Source organism: Pleurodeles waltl, chromosome 6 (assembly GCF_031143425.1).
Source record: "Pleurodeles waltl isolate 20211129_DDA chromosome 6, aPleWal1.hap1.20221129, whole genome shotgun sequence".
NCBI lineage: Eukaryota > Metazoa > Chordata > Amphibia > Caudata > Salamandridae > Pleurodeles > Pleurodeles waltl.
In genome coordinates, this window is record NC_090445.1 from 760,812,275 (window position 1) to 760,836,024 (window position 23,750).

A 23,750-nucleotide genomic window follows, 5' to 3' on the forward strand; every position below is an offset into this window, starting at 1 on the left:
CAGTTCCAGAGGCACTTAGAGCGATCTTTAATTTCAAGCCATCAAATTACTAAAAAAAGAATCATTTTGTTTAATTTTCACAGATGCAGAAGGAATTAAAGAAGGAACTGTCAACATAGAGAAGACTCCTACTTCAAAAAAGATAAGCGATTAGAATATGCAATTGTAAACTACAGGCAGTCAAATATCGCTTATTTGTCCTATAAACTGGGTACTTGCCACCCCTCTGGGGGTATATCAGGATAAATGTATTGATTTACATTGGCAAGCACATTCCCCTATTCCGTAATTGTAGTTAAATAGGTTGAGTGGATATCGCATTTTTACTGCAAATCTGCAGGTCTGTCAGGTAAATATAAGATATTAATCTCTAATTTGTCATTTTAACCCTCTTGACACACGCAAAAAGTTTTTTGTGAAAGGTGTTTATACCAGGAAACGGTGTGGCAATGTACATAATATTTAATGAATACTGTATAATTTTGCTGAAAGTTTATACATCTGAAAAAACAGATGAACAGCCAATATTACATGAATTTTCATGGGTGAGGGGAGGGACAGGCAGCTGACTGGCTAGATCATTTATGGTACATTGCAATAAAAAGCGGTGACCCTCCTATTATTCGGCAAATAGATGAAAGCAACAGTCTACAGCTGTGTATATTACACGAAGGGTAATGAGCTTCGTTCTGATTTTACAGTAACACCTACCTGCAACAAGGAAATGAACCTTGAAGGTAGCCACAAGAGTCTTCTTCCTGCCACTTCAAATGTTATCCTATCTGTGGCGTTTTCACAATAGACTCCTCTGGATTGTGTTTTGGTTAGAGTGCACGAGAGGACACCAGACTGGCTTTGGGTCTAGTGGAGGGGGCATAAGCTATGTTAAAAGAACTGACAAACACTTAATCAAGAACATAATCAGAATGTGTCATTTGACTAGTCCATTCATAAGCAGTCTGGAAAGACAGATTAAAAAAAGGTAATTTAATATATTGCTCACTTGTAAGATTAGCACCTAACAAAATGTCACTGCTCAGTAGAATTTTTCAGTTTTTCATGATGCCAGTGCCGTCTAATAGTTAAGGATGGATGCATGTAGCGCATGCATCCCCTGCGTTCACATAGTAACACAGCCTCACTGAAAGTCATGTGAAGTCTGGCCAATGTGTGGAAGTCACAAACAACTGGCCACTTATGCTTCTTTGGCAAATTGTGCCATTATGTTTGTTCTTATTTATCGCAAATGCCAGTCAGAATTTTCACCAAACATTTGTCCTGGACTTGAGGTAAAGTTGCATAAAGATGAGAACCTGTGCCTTGGGACAACAGGGTACTTTTCAAGGCTGCGCGTCCTTTGTGCAAGAGTATCTGGAAAAACACAGTGGTATGAGTTGCCCAACTGAACACTGAAGCCCAAAAGTTCACCAACATCACCTAGGTTGGAGCTACATTGTTTGAAAGGATGACCTTTTGGTCGGAGGCCACTCCCTCTGGAATGCCTTGCCTCCATGCTCCTGAGCTATCTTAAATGTTCAAACGTATTTAAGAACTATTTTCTACATTTTCCGAGTGAAAAACTGGGAAAGGGTAAGTAGGACAGAGGGCACTGCAAAATGTTCATCCACAATGTGGGAAATTAGTGCCTGGGCATGAGTTTTTAAAACACATTTTAAAATAACTCCAAAAGAAAAATGCTCAGACAATGCATTCTCTGAATGTATTATTTATACCAGGGGTCTCCAACATGTTCTGTGAGAGAGCTACTTTTTGATCAATGAAAATCATCCTGGGCTACAAACACACATAACAAGTGTTAAATGGGTATAAGATTATTTTTATTAAGTTTGAACTCTTTCACTCCAACTTGTGTAGTTCCACACTGGAGATTCTCTGCTCTTTCTTCCAGCCCAAAGCTCACACTGTGGTAGGCAACTGTGCTGCATCACTGGTGAGTAGTTATTTTCCAGCCTTCATGCAGTCAGTCTCAGTGTGAGTGTGTTTGAGAGTGAATCTGTTGCTGTTGGTAGACTGACTTCTACTTCAGGGTCTGCAACTCAGCGATGGCCCCTTCTGTACAAGGTAGTAACGTCAACTTATAGATTCTCTGAACCGAGTACTTAGCTGGGCTCCATGTCGGAGAGCTACTGTCTGGTACGTGTTAAGCTACTGGTAGCTCCAGAGCTACCAGTTGAAGACCCCCTGGTTAGTACACTGTGCAACAGTCCATAAGATTGAGGAACTGTGGAAAGCAACTATTTGCTTTACTGTTTAAAATGGTAACCTAATTTTGGCCATGCATTAACGTATCCTAATTATAAATGATTTGAAATTGTTAGCATCAAAGGAGGTAGTGATCTCATCTCAGTGGCTCTTTTTTGCCTGTTTCACAATTACACTCCTTATTCTGAAACCAGTTTCCATTTGGTGGAAGGTATTTTATGTAATATTTACACACAATATTCATTAAAGCCTATTAGATGCTCCAGTATTTATATTCCCATTTTGAGTATCTAAAAATATGCCAAAAAATCCAAACGGAGGAGTGCATTAGAATATGAAATTGAGAAAGATATTAAGTATTACAGTTATAAGAAAAGTTCAGAGACAAAACATTAAAGGTACACTCGTAGTTCTAAAATAATTATGTCAGTGTTAAACCTAGAATAACTACTTCAAATGTGGTGTGGGAACAATCTGTATGCCCTCATGCCAGTACATGTTCTTCTTTACATCAGAATATGCAGGACAAAAAATGTGATTGAGGCTTTCTTTCCATCATCTGTTTTTCTAACACATTATAACCACCACGAATTTCTGCCAAAAAGATCACAGCCTTGCCACTGTGTGGCAGATCAGTTCACAGAGACGTCAGCCAATATAACTGCTGCCATTTTTGTATGTCGTCATAACCATGCAAACCATTTGTTCTAAAACATAAAACAGTATATATTGATGTTCAAATGGAGCAAGGTCCACCTTTATGTCCCATTTCCCGGGTGAAGACTGGGTCTGCTTGATCTATTTGAGCCCAGTTTTTAGGGTCGAGCCTGCAATTGCATGCGCTTGTACATGCTTCTCGTATGTGAGACACTGTTATGTTCAGTAAAGGGCTTGGAGCCCACCTGTCGCTCACCATTTGTTGGACTGCGTGACACTCTTCTTTACAGCTTCATCATTTGTCAAGGCATCTCTGGCATCCTTTCCGTTCCTTTGTGTGGAGCAGGGGTCAAGCACTAATTGATTTCAACTTAATTAGTGCCTGTCCGCTGCTCCCTACATGATTGAGGTACTATTTTGTTCTAACTTCCAGTGCCCTGCAAACAGAAGGCTTGTGACTGGCAAAAACGAGCCCAGCAGGACAAACAAAATTGCAAAGTTTTATTTTTTAAAGCTAACTTTATTTTATTTTGTTAAGTTGTCTTTTCTCAGTTTGCACTCCAGTTTTTTTGTTTTTGCTCGTGGGAGCTGTCAAAAGATAACTTTTGACTTATTCGAAACATACTAGACCTACTGCATTGCAAATGCTTGTTGTCACTTATGACTATTGAAATCAACTGAAACGTATGAGGCAATTACCAAAGTTCATGGGAAATTTACACCAACCTTGGATGATAAACTAACCCTTGCTCTATCCTAAATTACATTTTGGTTTGGTGTAAATCAGTCCTGAAACTTTTGAAAAACCGCCAAAAAGCAAGGATAAACATATCATTAATTTGTTTACTACTTTGTCTTGCAAGTTGAAACAATGTAAACTCCTTATTTTGATTGGCTGAGACAAATTGACCAGTACTGATTCCAAATAGTGAGTCGGAACATGCTTGTGTGCCAGCAAAAATGACTTGCACATTGGGGTGGAGAGGTCGTCCAATAGCACCATGCTACATGGCCCACCGGTTCACGTCACCATTGTTTGTGGTGTCATAATAATAATAAGCCACAAAAATCAAATGCCAAGGGATTCACCCATGTCACCAGATTCCGGAGACTATTTTCTTGGATAAGAATATACAACTGATCAGAATATACAATTGATTCTCGTTTGAAAAAGTAGTTAAAACACACTGAATAAACTATAATAAAATCCATTAATTAAACTATAACAAGGTGCAGCCCCACACCAAAAAATAAAGTCAAAGCCACAGTGAAGTATTAAAATTGAGGCTTAACGGAGCAGAATACACCATATACCTATAAGTACATGCCTGATGCTATATTCAAGCCAATGTAGGCAGCTGCCTTATTGTCCCACTATAAGGTGCCAGACAAACAAATCACCTTAAAAAGGCTTTTCTGTCAGGGCAGAAGTAGCCCCCAAAAGGCACACTATAACTCTGGGGGAGGCCCTGAAAATCTCTGCACAGAAGCTGTGAAAGGCATTCAGTTATCATCATCAGGAAGGTCAGTTTTTTGCCCCCTAGTTCGCAAGGTCAACCTTACCTAATCCAAGTGAGAACTATTAAACGACTTTGTGGCAGAACACACCCACAGTCCTGATATCTTGCCCTGCATCCTGATAGAACACCATTGGCTTCCCTTGCCACTGCACACCATTTTTAGAACCAGCTGCATCATTTTCAAAGCCATCCAGACCAGTACCCCAGCTTATTTTGCAGACAAGCTCAACATCCCTGGCGGTTCTCAGCAGACACTACTGTCAGGACATCAGACTGCATACTAAGAAGTGTAAAAAAGAAAAAAACAAGACATCAGGCCATTTTCATACATGCACCCATGATCTGGACCAACATCCATCACTCCAATTTAAGAAAAAGTGGAAGACTCTCCTCTTTAAAGAATACTACATCACAATGCGGTAACCATACACTTCTGCTCCCAGAGCGCGGTCTTTTTTCTAGGTTTGTGCTACACAAATACAGCATGCACACATACAACATACATATACGTTCGTCTCTAACTCAAGAACAAAGCCACTCAGGATGCCACAGGCATTCCAAAACACATCAAGGGTGTGCAATGAGGAAGTTAATGAGACATGCAAGCATAGCTCTCCCAGTGCCTTAGTAATGGAATAGTTGACCACCTGACACCACCCATTACAGACGAATCATCAGATAGTTTTCAAAAGGAAAGTTTTTCGACAAAGGGTGGATTGAAATAACCAAACGAAATAGGCCATCAATGGTGAGGCAGAGCATATGTATAAACCTGATTAAAAATTGCCTGTTAGTCTGACAATGCCAGGAAAGTAGGTGTATTCCCATATTTGTGGATACGTAATCCATCAAGAAAATAGGTGATCTTTCTTTATGTCACAAATGCGGAGCGCACACTTCAGGCAGGGTCCAAGAATGCTTCCAAAGTATTTTAGTAAAGCTTACTTGAAACAGCAAAGGAAAGCAACAACGAAAGCACACGTAAGAATCAGGAGTGAAACGCTATACTAGCATCTGCAAAGCAGCCTTTTACAATGCACTTTCCAAATTCATCCGTGAGTATATCTTTGGAAGAGAACAGACTAAAGGGGATTATTTTAAAAATGAAACTCCTTCATCCTGGTCCCATTTATAAAGAGTGGAGACCATTCAAAAATAATAGCCTTGGTCCACAACTCCCTTTTGGCTAGCTATACTTCGATTTGATATCTTGGGAAGGAGAATCGTAGCCTAAAAAGTGAAGAAGACAGCGTCTGCTTGGTGTCATGTCGCCACCACGCCTCTCTGTAATGGCGTCAGCACCTTCCCCCACCAGAGCCGGCATCCAGCTTCACAACAGGTCGCCGTGCGCGCTGGGCACACTGAGCAGGGCACGCCCCCGTTCTACCCTGCCTTATCAGCAGTGGCAGAAAGGCGCCACCCAGCGCGGGGGATGGGTCACCAAGTTTTATAGTGAACATGCCCGTTCACCACCACCCTCCCTGACAACAAAAATCTCCTTTTGGTAACTGTGGACAACATAAACGTGGCGAGGGTGTGTACAGGCAGGCTCGAGACGAGATAACTATTTAGAAAGTTGCACTTTGATATTTGAGTTTCATGAATTGTTTATGCTTCGTTTCTAAAATCAATACTGTGTACACTGTATAAAAAAACATGTTAATGTAGAAGCTGAATGTTATGCCTACTTATGTGACCCATTAGGTATAGGGAACTGCAAAGAGTTCCGTTCTCTTTCGATCACCATTGCTGTTTTCTACTGGAGGTTTCACAGCTGGTGTCAACTTAGTTTCCTTTAGCCCTAGCATTTTCACATTGGTAGCCAACTGGAAAGCCAATCACGCTTCAGCAGGACTGGAATGTGCAACCCTGAAGCTTTGAGCAGACTTTATAGTGAGGCTCGAGAGAAAGCGGAGCTCGTGCTTTCCAACTTTTATGACGCGACCAGAGGTGTAAGGTGTCACCAACTGGTGCCAGCTGCACCTAAGCACTGGCCTTCGGACTCTAGGTCACACGAGCAGAGCGGTCGTGAGCTGACCACAAGACACAGTGATACTATGCGGACGTGAGACTCGCTAACAGGCAAACGGAAACAGCAACAAAAAAAAAAAAAAAAACTAAAGAGAGCCCCCACCTCACTCTTCAATCGAGGAATTCTATTTTTGGTGCTTATTTCTATAGCATTTTATACAAAAAACAACACACTAATGCCTTGACACACGGACTGGGAAAAGCATTTCTAGCTAGCAAAACACTATGGAAAATTAAAATCCAAAATAGCAGTGGCATTAATGTATCAGACATGCTGTTTTTAGGTCTCACTGTCGCTTGCCAGAAATATTTTTATACAACAAGGCGATTGGAGCCTGCTGACTGCTTACCATTTGTTGTCTTCAATGTTACTCTTATCTACGGTCTCCTAATTGGTCAGCGGATGCCTGCTTCACTTCCTCTTCTTTCGGGTGGTGCATAGACCAAGTACTGATTGCTTAATTTTCATTATTGTCCTTCCACTACTCGTGTTGTGAGTGAGGTACTATTTTCTTATTCCCCAGATGTCCTTGTCTGTGCTGCTTCTTCTCCCACGACCCTGTGTCTTTGTTGCTTTTCCCCTCCTACCCCAACCCTTATCTGTGTTGCTTCTTTCCTCCCACTACCCTCGCTCCTGTTGTCTTGTTGTTTCTTCCCTCCCATCTTCTGTTGAGCATGCTACTTCTGCCCTCCCATACCCACACTCTCTAGTTGTCTCAATTGCACCCCCAACCCACATAAGAGAAAAAGCGCTATGACGTGGCCTGCACTTTCCACGTCATACTGCTAATTTTACCCTCTCGTTGTCCATGTTGCCTCCCTCTCATTTTCCATGTAGCTCGTTCTCACCCACCCTTGCTCACATTGTTTATATTGCACCCGCAAAAAGAAAAAGAAAAAGCACCATGGCTCGGCCACTGCTGGTTGCGTCATAGTCTTTTATTGCAAACTTTTAGCCACGCTGCACAGTTGCCACTTTGCCAATGCTCGTTTTCCAGAAGGTGCTGCAAATAATGGTGACATGTAAAAAAAAAAAAAAAAAAAAAAATCCTAGAACCTTCACATCTTACTTGAGACTCGAAGCAGTTTGCGGCAAGCTCTTTATTTAAAAGCAGCACTTTTACAATCAATGATCAAGTGAAAAAGAAGAGGACGAAACAGCACTCACACGGGATCGACAAAAAAGTAAAACTAGTGACCCCTCAAGAGAAAGTGTAGAAGAAAATACTTCAAAATGTTTTTTAAATGGATAAGAATTGCCTGTCACGTACCACATACTTTTCGATGACAGTACTCCAGCTACTACTCTTTGCTTAAAAAAATAAATAAACAATTGGTCTGCTGCTCTTAGCACAAATCTGAGACTTTTCAAGAAATTTCCATGCTCTAAATAATGGCAGTCACATCCTCTTACAAGAATCACAGTCCAGGTGTTGCTTACCTGGTAGAGGTTGCATTTATAGCCTGAGGTGATGACGCTAGACTAGGGAAAAATCATAGGGCAGCTGTTTCTCCCATTGTGAGGCTTGGGCCAAAAAAAAAAAAAAGCTCCACCAGGACTGCACAATGGTCATGAGTGAATTAGGTCGGCAGATGAATGAACAGTGGTGAATTCGAGAGCAAAGATGGGGAATTCATAACTGAAATATAAAAGCGAATTTGGAAAGGGCAGGAACATTAAGAGTGTATAAAGGTTGGAAATAGAGCGATTTATGAGCAAAATTTGTAATAAGTTTGACAAACATTATTGGAGTCAGAAATATAGGAAATCTTTAGTGAACAGTAATAAGGACAATGTATGCTGACCAGCAATGTCCTGTCCAAAAATATAGGAAATTCAAATCCAAATCGATTTATAGACCGTGACTTATTACCCCGTAGATTATCCAGGCGCTGGGTGTTGTGGGTGCGAGCTGGATGGCTATTCGTCAAAGAGGCATGTTTTGAGTAAATGTATGACTATAATTATGGAACAAATTCATAAACATAATATAACCTTGTAGGACGTTCCTGAGGAGAGTCCACGGAATATTGATACTGAGATGCTGCACATGAATACAGTAGGTGAAGCCACAGGAAGTCATTGATTTGATCACAGATGGGCGAGAAGAAGTGCATCTCAAAGTGTGCCTCGATTAGCATAGAAAAATGTCCCTTTAAAAGTCACAGATAATAGAATAAATCTTGTTTTCATCCACCAACTAGGCCCTCTTTGTTTTGAAAACAAACTTCTTATGCTTCCTATTCTATGTAGCTTATTCTTTTTTAATGGGATACATGAATGAGAAAATATTTTAATATGTGCACAATCCACAACTTTGTTATTATTTTAGATCTCTAGGGGGATACCCCAAATACTCTAATGGTTGTTTGAGTCTCTATCATTTGATTGTTGGTGAAGGAACAATGATTTTGAGTGATAAGGCAGGTAGTTCATTCTTGTCAGCATTGTATGACACCACTTGAGAATGTGAAGACAACAATTGTTAAAACTACCTGTCCAATTCTGCCATATGTTAATTTTATCCTTTGCAAATTTCCCTTCATGGTGTGTTCGCTGACCGCTAATCTAAGGGACCACAGGATACAGTCCCTTGTGCAGCATCCCAACAGAGAGACTTAGATGGCTGCTGCAAGGAAATAGATGCTCAATTGCCCTGGAAATGGCAGCCAAACATCCCTTTCCCTTTAAGGATTAATGGTGGTAATGCGTTATTTTTGGGAGCACAGAGCAGGTCTACACATTGCTCATGTAAAATTAAAGGAACCGTTAATTTAGATTCTTGCCCCTCACCCTAAGTGTGCGGGAAAACATGTGCAAGAGTGCCTGTGTTGAGCACACTTGAACACAACGCTTCTGAGTCCACTCTTGCAATATTTTGTGCAGAACTAACAACAAAACATCTTATGTTTCATTCTCTTCAATGTGTATCCAGCAATAATGAAGCATGAAACTATGTGTGCTGTTGTGATATTAATATATCAAAGGACAAACCAATACACTAAATGTTGGCCTACAAGTATGGAGCACACTGCACACCTGTCTTCACTGGTCACAGATATCAGCTGGACCAATTTTGGGCTCTCCTTACCGTGAGGTCCATTACACCCTTGTGTATACTTTGGTAAAAGAATTCAGTAAGCAGTCTTCTAGGGTCAATTAATTAGAATTGTGGGGTGTGGTGTGGGTGCGTGTGTGTGTGTCTCTGTCCACAAATGGTGGATGTGAGCCTGGCAGAAGATAAGTTGCCCTCAGACAGACACTGCAAGAAATGCAGGAAGAACCCAGCAAAACCTACCCATCAAAAAGAATAAGAAACTCCAAAATTATTTTCTAAGTTGGGCCCTAGGTTTAGAATACACAAGTCCCTAAATATACCCATTCCCAGTGATGAGCTTGCAGCAGAAGCTCACCGATCTTCTCTCTTCCCTCATAACAAGGCGCCCAAATGCTAGAACACCACAAAAGACCTGATTTGGCAGAGTCTTGCACTCACAGGAGTAATTAGTTCAAGCTCCTTCAGCACTATGTCCAAATTAAGATATTTGTTACTTATTAGCCCTCTTGGCTGTGCCTGCTCATTTAACCAAAACCTAATTTTACGACTTGTGGGTCTGGGTTACCAAATCAAGGTCTTCCAAGGTTTTGGACACTATGTTCACTGCTTCTTAAACTTACCCGCTCTTGTATTAAGCTCTGAGGGTTTACTCTTGGAGTTAAAGTGAGCCACAGATGCTTGGCTCAGACACAAAAGAAGTTTCACACACGTGAGAGGTAATCAGTGTTTATGTCAAGATGGTGGACCTAGTATTTTCGACAAATACAGCCATTAAAGGCTGGCATGAAATTTGTTGAGAAACAAAACTAGTTAACTGAGAAGATAAAACTATATTACATATACAAAAACACACACACACACACATATATATATATATACACATATATATGCACAAAACAGTATAGATAATGTGTGTCAAAAGCTGTATTATTTGACATAATAATGATGCATAGTAGAACGTTTACAACTTGCAGTTGCCAATCAAAAGAGGTGTCCAAACAGGGGTATTACTAGGGGTAGTGTAGAAAATTTGCACATGCAATCCCTCATGACTTTCGCACAGTTTCATGACCAATTAATTGAATCTGTGGTACATTCACGCATCACAATAGGTCTTTGTATTTCAATAGTTAAAAGTCTGGGTGAAACAAGGTGTGAAAAAATATTGGTGTGTTAACCATTTGACTGTAACATAAGCTCCCTTCGGAGTCCATCTTTAATTTCCTCACAAAGTGCAACTTCCTGGTCATAAAAAGTGAAAAAATACAACTATTCTCCAAGTATTCCATTAATATTGGTAGTGGCACCAACAGAACAGACTAAGTGAAGATGGCTGTAGGTGTTCACTAGCAGATTAGGATATGTCTGTACGAAGAAACCTTGAGAATCAGATGGCCATAAAAAATGGAAAAGTACAATTTGTGTAATCTGGACAAACGTTAACAAAATCTAAATCAGTTTGCATGTCCAGTAAGCTCAAACACTGCACTGCAGAATATGTTTGATGATCACCTTTCAGAAACAAAAAAACTTCTTGGTCAGTAGATATGCATGTCATAACTTTTTTCTAGCTGTTTTTTCTTTGTATATCATCGATGTTTTTTCCTCTTATAAGGTTGTAAAAAATATGAATGTCACTTGCCACCTTTAAAAAGCTCTACCTAAAAGAGTGAACTCCATTGACAAGAGTAATACATTTTCACTCTTGTGACATTTTGCCCCAAGAGATAACTAAACACTTTGTTTCTTGACCTTTAATGTGTACCCAGAAATAATGAAGCATGAAAAGATGTGTGCTGTTTGAATATGAAGGTATCAAAGAACAAGACCATACACTAAATGTTTGCTAACAAGCACGAAGCATACTGCATACCTGTCATTACTCTGAAGAGGGACATCATCTGGACCTATCTGGGACTGTCCTTACTGTGGGATCCATTGCACCAATTCTGTAGGTTCTCTTGAACAATAATTCAGTAAGCAGTCTTCTTGGGTTAATTTACTAAATTTAGACACTTGTTTCCTACAAATTTAACTAAATGACGTCAATGCTCTATTTTCGCAAATCATAACTTGTTGCTCACTTTTTAAAAACATTTACGCATGGGTAATATTGTGCCCAGTTCATATCCAGACATTAGCAAATCCTTTGGAATGTTTATGTTGCTGGGGCCAATGAGATTTGCTGCATTCCCTCTTTGGAAATGCTCACGCTTGTTGTTTAAAGCATCTGGAAGTTACTGGTGAGGGGGAGAAAAATTAAATCTGCTGGTGCTCATCATGCAGTCTGATGCTACATGATGTACTCAATCTAATATTGGAGCCGTGATCTTCCTTTAAGGGAAAAATTGACTGATTGCAGTCATAGCTGGTAACCCCAGTAGGATCCATACTAACTGCAACACATTTGCAACACTCAGAGAGAACTCCGTTTGAGAAGGATGTCTGACACGTGAGCCTTATATAATATTACCCACAAAGGAGTGAAACAAAAATTAAGTGGGGTGTGTGGCAAAAGGACTGCAAAAAAGTATGTAAACGAATGGATGAATGAGTGAGTGAGTCAATAAATCAAAGAAATAACAAATGATGCACTTGGAAAACGCAACACCTTGGCTGAAACTTCAAAACAACCTAATTGAGCAATGTGGGTGAAAATACCAAGAATCCGTGATTTTTTTTGGATTCATCCAGTTTCAAGACCAACTTACATATTAGATGGCATGGCCTGGAGTAAACGTTGGATCAGGCACTCTGTTCCAGAGTTTCAACAGGTGACCGTGAGAGCCTTACAGCCATAGCGATTCTAGGAGACACATTATGAATGAGCCTATAGATATCAGAGACCTTCTGGATGAAAGTTGCCTCTTGTTTCTCAGTTAGGGCGGCCCTTTACTATGCGGTCATGCAACTTTACAACGTGTTTCTCTTCTGAATGGACAGCCGAAGGAAGGAACCAGGGTTCTGTGTATAATAATCCTTGCACACACTTGCTGCAATTCCCCTTCTGCCTGGCGTGGGCCAGTGAGCTTTGTGAAACCAGAGGTATATGCAACAACACTGCAAGAGTTGCAATTTCTGTTCACAGGAGTACACTTTGGAGTTGATCTGGGTCTTCATATTCAACTGACACCAAATAATACATATCGCTTTATTTCTGACTTTGGCACAAATAGCAAAGGGAAATTCCATGACAGAGGTCAGGAACGAGTCCTAACTGCAATGACAACGAATATCCCAAGAGGATATACGTCAACGAGTGGCTGCAAACCCAAAAAAGGATGTTTGCTGACAAGGACATACAAGTGGAATCTGGAGGGCCTAGCCCGGAATACAGATTTCACACTTGATCTTGGGGCAGTCAACCACACTGTACGTACTAGGAAGTGCGTTTCCATACAGTAAAGAGTGAGTCAATCAGCACTACTGTATGCTATAAGAAAGTGTTATTTGAGAGGTTCCCAACCTTTTGAATTCTGTGGTCCCCCAATTTATCATTACTGGAAACTGGGGACCCCCCACAGAGTGGTTATTGGAATCCAGGGACCCCCCAACTGAGTCATTACTGAAAGCTGGGGACCTAATCTTGTTAATATTATTTAATTTTCTTAACAGTCTCGGACTCTTTTGAGGAGGATTCGTCGACCCCCAGGGGTCCCAGACCACAGGTTTGGAACCACTGTGCTATTTGATTTACTGCTTTTCCATGATGGAGTCACTGCCCCATGGGTGCCATACCTTTCCAAAGACGACAAGCGCAAACACTTTTCTGTGGGACTTCTAGGCAAGCCAACATGGGATGCTGCTGAGAGGGTCTGAAGCTACAGTCCTGCTCTGGCGCTGGTTATCAAACGTGGAGGTCAAATCTTGCCATTACCACTGGTGAACACATTTAAAGTAAAATTACTCTGCATGGCCAGACAGCGGTAGCCGCGATCAAAGGTCAAACCACATCTTGGAAGATGGCATTAACACATGGCCTTAATCCGCACTTGAAGATTGGGGAGAGAAGTCTAACACAGCTCCTTCTATGCGAGACTGAAGGCTGCCTCAGATGCCTGAAGACGAGGCTTCACCATTACTCATGCAAACATTTAGGGCTCGGCTCCAGGGCGGGGAGTTTCCAAGGGTTAGGATTCTCTGTAGCCGTCACTCGAGTCTGCCGAGGGAATACCAAATCTACTTTTCACCATGTATATGGAACACATACACACTTAATATTAATGGAAAATATTCTGTTCCAGCGCAGACAGATTGATGAAGTGCTGTGCAACCGAGCTCGCTTGCCACCTGCTCTGTGCCAACAGGAAGCATAAACACAGAGGCGTTGTGCTGAAATACAAAGCATCCTATAGTCCGTGTGTACGCAACCATGTTGTAGGTTTAATCAACGGAGCAACTCAGGTTTGCTAGGTGTGCGGCTTTAGTTTATAAATTGTACAGTCGGGATTCCGCATTGACTATGCGTAAGGCTCAATGTGGCAAGAAACTAAGGCTTGTGCTTTGTTGTATAATCAGGTTAGTCCCCCATCAGGCTACACCTCAAATAAAAGATCCCAGAGTTAGCATAAAGTTTAACAGGAACTGTAGAGGGAGCAGATAACGACTGATTGAATAAGTATCAAATGGTAAATCACTTGGTGTTTCTCTAACTTGTTTCAAATGATCCTAAATATGTTACTATCCCAAGTTAGAGTAGAGGATGAGTAGTAACTTATTTCTCAATGAAAGAAATTACTTTTAATGTAAGAAGACGCAATTAAGTGCGACATATGAAGGTCTAGCAGTTTAGATCAGTGATAACAAAGTTCTCATTTTAGTGCAATTCAGATACCTAAACTCATGCTAGCTAGCATGCCCTTGAAGTATTGTTCGTAGTTTGTGAAATCTGTACTCTAATACATAAAGGCAATACATTTTCAATCACATGTGATGTCTGCAGTAGTGCACTGCTGTGAATATATGCAACATGTGCTTGAAAGCTGCCAAGGGGGTAGGGGAGATCATGGTGGCGTAACTGCATTCCCCAAACTCAACAATATTCCTGTATTCAAATGTATGTTGACTTGCACGCCCTATGTACCTTATAGCAGCCTTTCACCAGCTTCCCCGAAACCGTATACTTGGAGCTATAGGCAATGTCTTTATAGTTCCTTCACGAGAATAGATTAAATGAAAAAATAACAAATTAACAGGGAACTCAAGGATGACTGATTCCGCCACAACAGAGAACAATGTGAATAGGTCAAAGAAGTCACCCACATGGTTAAGTTGCCTGTACTCCCAAGAAATCCTTTTTGTCCCATCTACAAAAACACCACTGAAAACTATAAAACCGTTCCTTGCACAATCAGGTTTCAACTTCAACATCCACATAATGAGTCAATGATTTGTGTTGAAACGCCTTACCCAGGTCAGGCACCTGAATTTCCGCTGTTTGGGCTTAGTTCTATCCCATGATGTGAGACCCAGGATGAAGAGACTTTTCCCGAAATAAACTGGGACATTTTACAGATATGCGCAATGGATGGATGTTACTCTGCTGAATGGATTAGAGCACTGAATAATACCATGTTTTGATTATAGAAAAGTATAGATCAGTGTGGTGATTGGCACCGGTAAAACTAAGATGAGGATTTGACAATAGGTACTTGGCATCTCTATGAGCCAAGGCATTCAGACAAATCTTCCTCAAAGCTCTGATCTTGAGCATAAAGTGGTTGGTGCTGTATTCTAGATGCGCAGGTTTCATTTATCAGGTGGTGAAAGCACAGATCACCTCTGCATCAGCATCCGCCTGCGGAACCATTATCCATGGACTAAATAAAGCCTTTCCATAGGCCACCAGAATCTTTCAATGACTGTCTTAATAGTGTTAATGCTCGGACACAACTCTGGCTACAGCAAGGAATGTGTTGCAAGAGAAATCAGCTGCTGTTTGCCATCCGGACCCTCGTGGTTCCTCAAAGACGCAAACTTCACATTCTTCTGTCCCCTATTAGGTACTTTACACGCTGGAGATCAAACTTTTGGTTTGCACAGAGACAGACCTATCACTAGTAACAATGAACAACATCGGGCGTGACATTCAAGGATAGGAGTGTGAAAGGAAGAGCATTACTTGAACACTGCATGAACTAACCACTCATTGCCAGTGCTGCAGGGAGTCGGGACAACACTATCTGTTTCTTCTTCCCAAGAACATCATTCCATCTCCTTCGGTAGAGTACTGTGGTTTAGAACACCTGGAGGTCAGGCATAATGACAGAAGTGGACACATGTCATATCATCCCTCAACAATGTTATTTATGTTATGTGCTATCTTGGCAGGATTATATGTCATGTCAGTGCTTAATTTGTGCTTGTTGTTTCCGGTGCTGAGCACCGGCACTTAGTTTTTGAGGGCCGGCGCTTAGTCTTCTGCCTCAAGCATTTGCTGCAGACAAAAGACACATTTGGAAAAGACAGAGGAAGAGAAAAACCTAAAAAAGCGTCACAAAGACAGAAAGTAGAAAGCTGCAAGAGTGAACTGAAGGGGCAGGGAGTGGCTGTAAATGGATTGAAGAGCCCCAAGATGGCTCCAGGATTAAGCTGCCTTGTTCGCACATTTAAATGCAGCAGCCGCGTGTTTAAGGTGAGGGCTTTGGGCACCGGCACCTTTTTATTAACAAAGTAAGCACTGTGTCATGTGTTATGTTTTGTAGGCACTTGCTTGCTTCCTGTGAGCTGTGTCCTTAACCAAGGTCACATGAACATAAGCAGCAATCCTGATGCTGGTCTTGAGAAGTCGTACTATGTTATCAAGGTCCCCAAAGTAAACGTATACTCTGGAAAGTTCGAGCTTGATAGATTCCCACATTTACCAAATGTTTGGAGTGGGAAGAGGTGGGCTGTGGCTGATCTTAAGGTATACTGGGCAGCGTCTGATTCGTAGAAGAAATATTTAAAAGTACAGACTACCAAGGATGACTAGGCTTGATGTCACTTCATGCCTCTTTCTTAGTCATCCTGCACTTCCAGTTTGCTTATCTCAATCGTGCAAGCTCCATTTCATCAATGCTTTGCTCCTTTGTTTACCGATTTTTCCCTACCCCCTTTTTGTCCCTTTTCCTCTTGTGAACTTGATGAAAGTCTGATGACAAAAATGTAAAACTCAATCACTAATAACAGGTGCCTGTGCCTACTACCTGCAACCACAGCCCAAACTGAGCACTGATTTGGAGCTACTTTGGAAAGCCAATTTATTAAAGAAAGGCCAAAATGTACTCCCACGTGTTATCGTTACTCCTACATTTGGAGCAAACTTCCACTTTGTATAAGTCACAAAGTATTCCGGGCTTCTGTAACTATTGCAGCTTTCCAGAAATTCTCACTTGCATAGATATCTATGCATAAGGAAACACATGAAGAGCATATTTCCAAATGTGAAATGTGGTCAATATGTTCATTTTTTGTTTCTTTACAGGATTTCCCTCATATACTTTCCATCCTAGTTTTGTGGTTTTTCATTCCATTTTCTACCTGCCGATAATGTACGGTATATCTGCATTTTCATGGCGAGAAACGCTCAGCAGATTGTTTGGGAATGATCAAAAACTTCCTGTTTCGAGGGTGTTCACCAGTTTATGCAAGTAGTATGAATGCATCTACTTCTGAGTCTAATATGGCCATAGCTAATAAATCCTCTTCCATATTGCTTGATGGTTAGATATCGGTGAAGTAGGTTGACTCCCAAACCTTGTCTACAGTTAACAGGTCACTGCTAGTCTGATCGTATCAAAAACTTGCTATATGGTTTCAGTTTTCAACTTTTCCAACCTATTACTGACACTGAAAGGGGCAAAATCTAACACATAACTAAAATTGGATTCTTTCCTCGGGAGGTGCATTATTTCCAGGAAACGCTCCTTCCTGCTGCATTTCAGGAGCACCCCCTTTCGTCAGACCGTGCAAAAGGTTCACGCAGATGCTACTACCAAGGTGATAGTGGACAGTGAAGCATTTTCCACTGACAACAGACTCTTTCACTCGTGGTTCCTGCTGGGAATAAGGGTCAGGCTGGAACGTAGGAATTAGACACATGTTTGTTTACTTATCGTCCATTTCGCAACCATGGCAGATTATTTAAGGAAGCCCAGTTACTGTACAGCTGAGGGGCATTACAGATCAGGTATGACCAGTGCTTGAAATATTCAGACTACCATTTTGCTCCTGGGAAGTGTCTGTACTCATCCATTGTAATGTATTGCATCAGTGCTGAGAAGTGCAGGTACTCAGTACTGGGCAGTACCTGCTCATTTAAAGCACTGGACATAACCTTCTCTTTGTTAGGATGCTTTTGGGCACGAAAATCACTCACTCTCAAGACCAACATCAACTTGAGAAGTACAAGCCGAAGTCTCTGCTCTTAGCATCTTTGTCAACGATGTAGACTGGTGTTTCTGCAAAAATAAGCCACATTCTAAATTCTGCATCATGATGGTTTTCCACCAGTGAAGTCCACCATATTTAAGCACAGTAGTTGTCACTGAATTTGGAAGCTTGGTCTAAAGGTGGTGTGTAATATTTGGCTGAATGTGGTACTGCACACTCCTATTTGCTAGGCAGCCGTCTCTCGCTCCCATTTTCACCTCACTCTCTGATCAATCTCTTTGGTGGTCAACTGAGATCCAGATACATTCCTTACTGTGTAAACTACACAGCAGACTTTGATTTGTGAATTAACCTAGGACTGTTTGACTTTTAAAAATCAAGACTGCAATTAGACCCCGTTCCAATGCTCAGTAGTCATCCTGTATGGGAATGGCCTTTATTATGGCCAGAGAGTATTTTAGCTCTTCCTGCATGACATCTTTGGACTCCATCCACAAAAGTACTCAGAAATATAATCTCTAGGTTTCTGACTACATTAAAGTTGCTTTCTAACTGCCATAGAATTTGCAAAGGTTTCCCTGAATCCTCTCAGGAGTATGAGGAAGGCTCCTAAAAGTAGTTCTGAAATTCCTCATGGATTCCAAGCGGTTCACATAAAAAAGCACAAGTAATTGTAGCAACTATACAAATATGCACGCACACATCAGTTGCTCAACTGCATTTGAACTTGTTGACTTTTTTGTTATTTATCCATGGGGAAAACATTTACCGCCCCTATCTAGAAATCCTTTCCACTAAACTCATGCACATTTTAGGGAAGTATCCACCACATCCCTCTCTGGATAGAAATGTAATCCTACCCTTGAAGGGAATATATCCCCAGCTATACTCGGGGAGGGAATGTCCCTGCTGGAAGTTTGTAAATATCCATATGCTCAAAATGTCTGGATGTTCACGTACTTAGGAAGGCAATCCCACCATGGAAAGCCTACATCTCACCTATAGAAGCAGGTTTGCCCACACCATACCTGTGCAGCATTATAGGTGAAAAAAACTCTTTACTGGTGAAAATCCGTGATTTGTGAATGCCTAGTGTAGAGTTGTTTTATTAAAAGAAGGTATTTGTGCGACCAGGTTCAGCTTAGTTGTGCAAATCATTTTGCGAATTGAGGCCTTTTTGAGGTCAAATACTATTTTGAGAAGCTGACCCGCAGAAGTAAATGCTCAGCTATGAGTGTGCTTGTGGTGATGCAAACCTTCAGTAAAAGTTAACTTACTAGGGGGTGCAATTCTGAACACACCTTCACCTGCCCAACACTTCCGATATCAGTGATTTTCTGTAGATTCCACAGTAGCAGTACAAGATTGGGAGATTAAACTCTTTACAAATACCTCAAGGAAAAAAACAAAAATAACCTGAACCAAAATCAGTATATAGGAATCTGGTTTCCAGTTTGGGTGAAGGAAATTGTAGCTGATTGCAAAATATGGCTGATGCTATTTTGCACAATTAATACCATAAATATAGCTTTAATCTTCCGACTTGATCACAAACCGAACACCCAAGTCAACTATCGTAAAAAGAAACAAAATTTGACTTTTTAAAATCTCCCTCCAATATTTTTCAAACTCTATGTCTCTAAAGTGAACAAACAATTGTTCTGTTGGCACAACTGAGGATGAGGCCATCCCCAATCTGAAAGTAATTTTCTATTACTGCCAGATTCATCAGCGTGAAGAAAATCAGGTGAGTCCAACATCCAGGAGTATCTTCACATTATTATGGAACAAGTATAAGTGCCAATCAATGTATCCTGTTTTGTTGACATCCAAATGTAAACGAGTGAGTTTTTACAATAATACTCTCTCAGTCCTGCCCAGGCTCAATTGCTCCATCATGGAATAAAACATCTGGTCTCTAGTAAGAGAGATGAGATGGTGTTGGAGATCTTGTCAGGTGACTATATAACTGACTGCTGGTAACACACTGTGTTTATGCAGTTAGGCTATCTGTTTCTAATGGTTAGCAGAAAACATACTGATTTATAGTTCTACTAGGAAAGATGTTTAGGGGATATGTACATGGAGCACGGCCGTAAGCAGGCACGGAGGAACTCATTTGAAGGAAAGGAATTTGGAACCAATAACATTAAAACCTACTTTCTGTCGCACTGGGGCAGTTTGTGTCTATGCAAGCAAAAGAAATGTATCTGCTCTGTTTATATTCAATCTATGTAAGATACATTGAGTTTAAGGAACAACCAGGCAAAATTGCAACACACGTTTTTCAAAATGCATAGTCATTTTTCAACAGGTACAATATTTGTAAATATGACATCTTAATTACTGTAAATTAAAACAAAGTCACTCAAGGAGTGACCACAAATTAAGCGCAGGCACATCACACACCCCTCCCCCAAAATGATTGACTTTATGGCATTTTTACTTCTATTAAAATCAGATGCAATCAATGTTACGCTTTACAAAAACTGTGTCCAAAAAGAAAGGAAAGATTCCCCCCGCAAGCACACAAGGACTTTCTGCTTTCACCATAGCAACCAGCCTATTTATAATGTGGCCTACCTGCATCAAAGGGCTGCAACAAGAAGCTACATGCAGGTCTAGTGGTACATTCAAGCACTAAGATGAAGAAGAAACTCACGTAAGCATGTCAATGAAACGTATCCAATTACATTACATGCACAGTAAATAGCATTTCACTCCAAAAAAACCTCCCTCTTTCCATTTTACCCCAGTTTTAAAGCCAGGCGCGTTGGTTGGATAGGAGCTGGGATGGGCACAACATACAAAAAACAATTTGGTTCACGTGCACAGCAAGAATAAAAGCAAGCAAATCTCTCCCCCATTTTCTCACTCTAGGGACTTAATATTTTTCCTATTGAGGTATCAATTCGAAATGGTCGAGGTGCGTTTATGGTTTTGGCAGTGGACGCAAATGGGTGGCAGCTCTGGTCGAATACTCAAGTTCAAAGTAAAGAAAGTCAAAAAAGAAATTATAAAAAAAAATGAGGCGGAGGAGGAGCTTGGCTCACACCTTGGGTCCTGTTTAAAATAGAATAAACGTCCTTGGTTTTGTAGAAAACACATTTTTTCATGATTTTGTCAAGCAAGTACATTTTGTGCTCATTCTGATAGCACAGTGAGATGACGCAGCACTTCTGTCCTGTTTGAATCGTGGACAATCTGGGCTCTACTGACCAAGCGGTGTATCAGGAAAACTAGTGGTCCCTTATGAAAATTATCAGCCGAATTGTATGATAAGTGTCTCCAAATAGCAAAGACTTTGCTTTTCAAGCTGTGTTTTTATATATTTCTTTAAGGGAAGTGGAGAGTACAATATACATTGAATGCAGACTACAATCTAAGTGGGCCGAATACTACCTTTGTATTGCAACACTTTGTGGCTACTTTCCAGCTTCAGCAAGTTTCAGTAAAGGCACACCGATCATCATTTTTTGAAAATTTGAACAGCCCAGAGGCATAGAAAGCTGGTCCATGAAATGGGAACCATGATAGTCGTTAACCCTGTATATGAGATTTTGAAGACTAATCGTATACATTATTCCTATTTAGATCTGTGGTATGTACATTTATCTTGTACAAATCTGACATGGCTTTTGCTAACTTAAACCAATGTCGGACTCCTTAGATAAGGAGTACACCTCAATCCTACTGCCTGTCAATCAATACAGAGGAAAAGACTGATGTTCTGTGCAAAAGGTCGAAACGCCGTACTCTACCATATAACTGGCCAAAGAACAAAACAAGCACAAGGTGCAAGCGGGCTGTTCCACTACAAAGTAAGCAAGTTGAAGAAAGGACACCAATTTGACCACATTTGGGAGTTTTTTCCTAACATTTCTCACCGAGCCCTATTCTGCAAAAGAGAAAATAGACATCTTCATGACGTCATGAAAAAGTGCACACATGCAGACATGCCTCCCTGTGCCATCCCCAGGACCCAGTGAAGAATATGTACCCACTGACTGCGACCAGTACAAGAAGACAGCTCCCAAAGGGACGCCGAGAAAGGTTTCACTCACGGATGATAAAAGGCAGCGTTTCCATCCGAACGCTTGTGCATCTGCCACTCAAACCTTTTGAGTCGAGTGAAACATGCTTTTGTACTTCACGGAAGACCTCATATTATCCTCTATTACATGAAGCAGAAAATATTTCCTGATGTTTGTCAGTGAAATTTATCATGATATCCCTTGCCAGCCAACTGGCACATTGATGCCTGATCTCATATTTAGCCAATGATGCTCTTGGCTAAGGTACTTGATAGGCACCAAAAAAATATATCTGCCATTAAGTGGATTATAAATAGTGATCCGACTTTTACTTTTTACGGATTCTTAACTTATTTGTTGTTCAAACGCAATAATACCTATTAGAGTTATTTGGAGTATCTCCCCATGGGGTCAGTCATGACCGCCCGGACAATAGATATCCACGTTAACAGCATAGGGAGTTAAGACGATATTTACTAATCAAGCTTAAACAGCATTAAATTTGCAGATCTGCTAGCAAATGGTGGTTTTGAGGTTAACATATTTTTTGTATACTGGAGTTAAGTGTGCAAGTGTGCGTGTCAGAGCGTTTTTTTCGATAAATCTACTTGTTACTCAAACATTAATAAAACCAAAAAATAGGAACCCACAATTGCAATAACACAGTTCTCTGCTACTTTTAAAAATCATTATATTCCCCATGAAAGATCAAAAATCAGCAAAAAAGATGCCTTCATATTCCAAGTCACTATCCTGCTACAATACTTAAAAACGGGAAAGCTAGGTGAATTTTACTACTCCAGCTATTTAAAAAAAAAAAATAGGATGGATGAGTCCACCATTAATATCATCAGTTGAAATCAAATAGGATGAAATGTCACTGGCCACTACTGCACCTAAGTATTGTATTTTCTAGTCCCTAAGATATGTAACGTCATATGGATGTAAAGGACGTCAGGTACATGTTACTGTTCACAGAGGATGCCATTTTGAAATGAGTACTGTGAAATGTCTCAGGCACAGGCTTCAATCACACCAGTGGACCACTCATATGAATAACCGCAGAACGCAAAACGCAACCTCGAAAGTACTAGTTCTACATGGTTATCAAATTATGTGGTGGTGCTCTTGAGGCACCTGTCCCACCAGGAAAGTCAAATCTACCAGTTTCTTACTTCTGAGACCCTCTTTCAAAGCCTAAGCAGATATTTTTTCAATTTTCTCCAGACATAAAGATGTCCCCAAGGGACTCAATAAGGTCAGTCTCATAATTTAACAACCAATATCAGTAGATATTGCATAAATGAAAACTGTGGCTCCGCATATGTGCCGGATTTAAGAGCACTGCAAATACTGTGCATGCTCTAAAAGTACCTATAGCTCATAAACAATAGCTATCTTACTATCCTAAGATAATCCATTTAAATTCTACTTTTAAAGCTGTAGACCAAAGCGGAGGAGCAAGGGACCTGTCTATGGGAACAAGAGACTTCGCTTGGCAAGCATGGCAGAGGCACCTCACCCAATGATTTATTTTAGCTTCTGCCCAAGCGCTTCATCATGCATCCCACACCTGGCTCAGAAAGGAAAAGCGCTGCAGGGAGAGAGCTAAAGCTTACCTGATAGGCACCTGATGTGACTGCGCCTGTTTTACTGGATCCTGTGCGTGGGGAGGTACCCTAGCCACTGCCATACCCAACTCATCTTGCGATCTTTAACAGCACTTGGCTCCTTCCTGTAATTTTCTAGTGCCAAGTGGTATGCTCCTTCTAACACCCTCACAGATAGTACTGTTCTGGTTCATAAACAAGTTCATGGCACATCCAACACGTTTTAACATGTGTAGTAGTGGG

The 23,750-nt window shown here is 40.8% G+C and overlaps 1 protein-coding gene across 44 annotated transcripts in view; it reads right to left on the reverse strand.

The window, feature by feature from the left end:
- TCF7L2 (transcription factor 7 like 2) overlaps positions 1–23,750 on the reverse strand; it is a 296,453-nt gene that overhangs the window by 187,156 nt on the left and 85,547 nt on the right. For 29 of the 44 annotated variants that reach the window (XR_011204893.1, XM_069239337.1, XM_069239334.1 and 26 more), the window contains exon 4: positions 20,447–20,503. The exons of the other annotated variants lie outside the window; for them this stretch is intronic. Coding sequence is in view for 28 of the 29 variants with exons in the window: in XM_069239337.1 (XP_069095438.1) it covers positions 20,447–20,503 (57 nt within the window). In the remaining variant the exon portion in view is untranslated. The remainder of the gene's footprint in view (positions 1–20,446; positions 20,504–23,750) is intronic. 44 annotated transcript variants of the gene reach the window in all.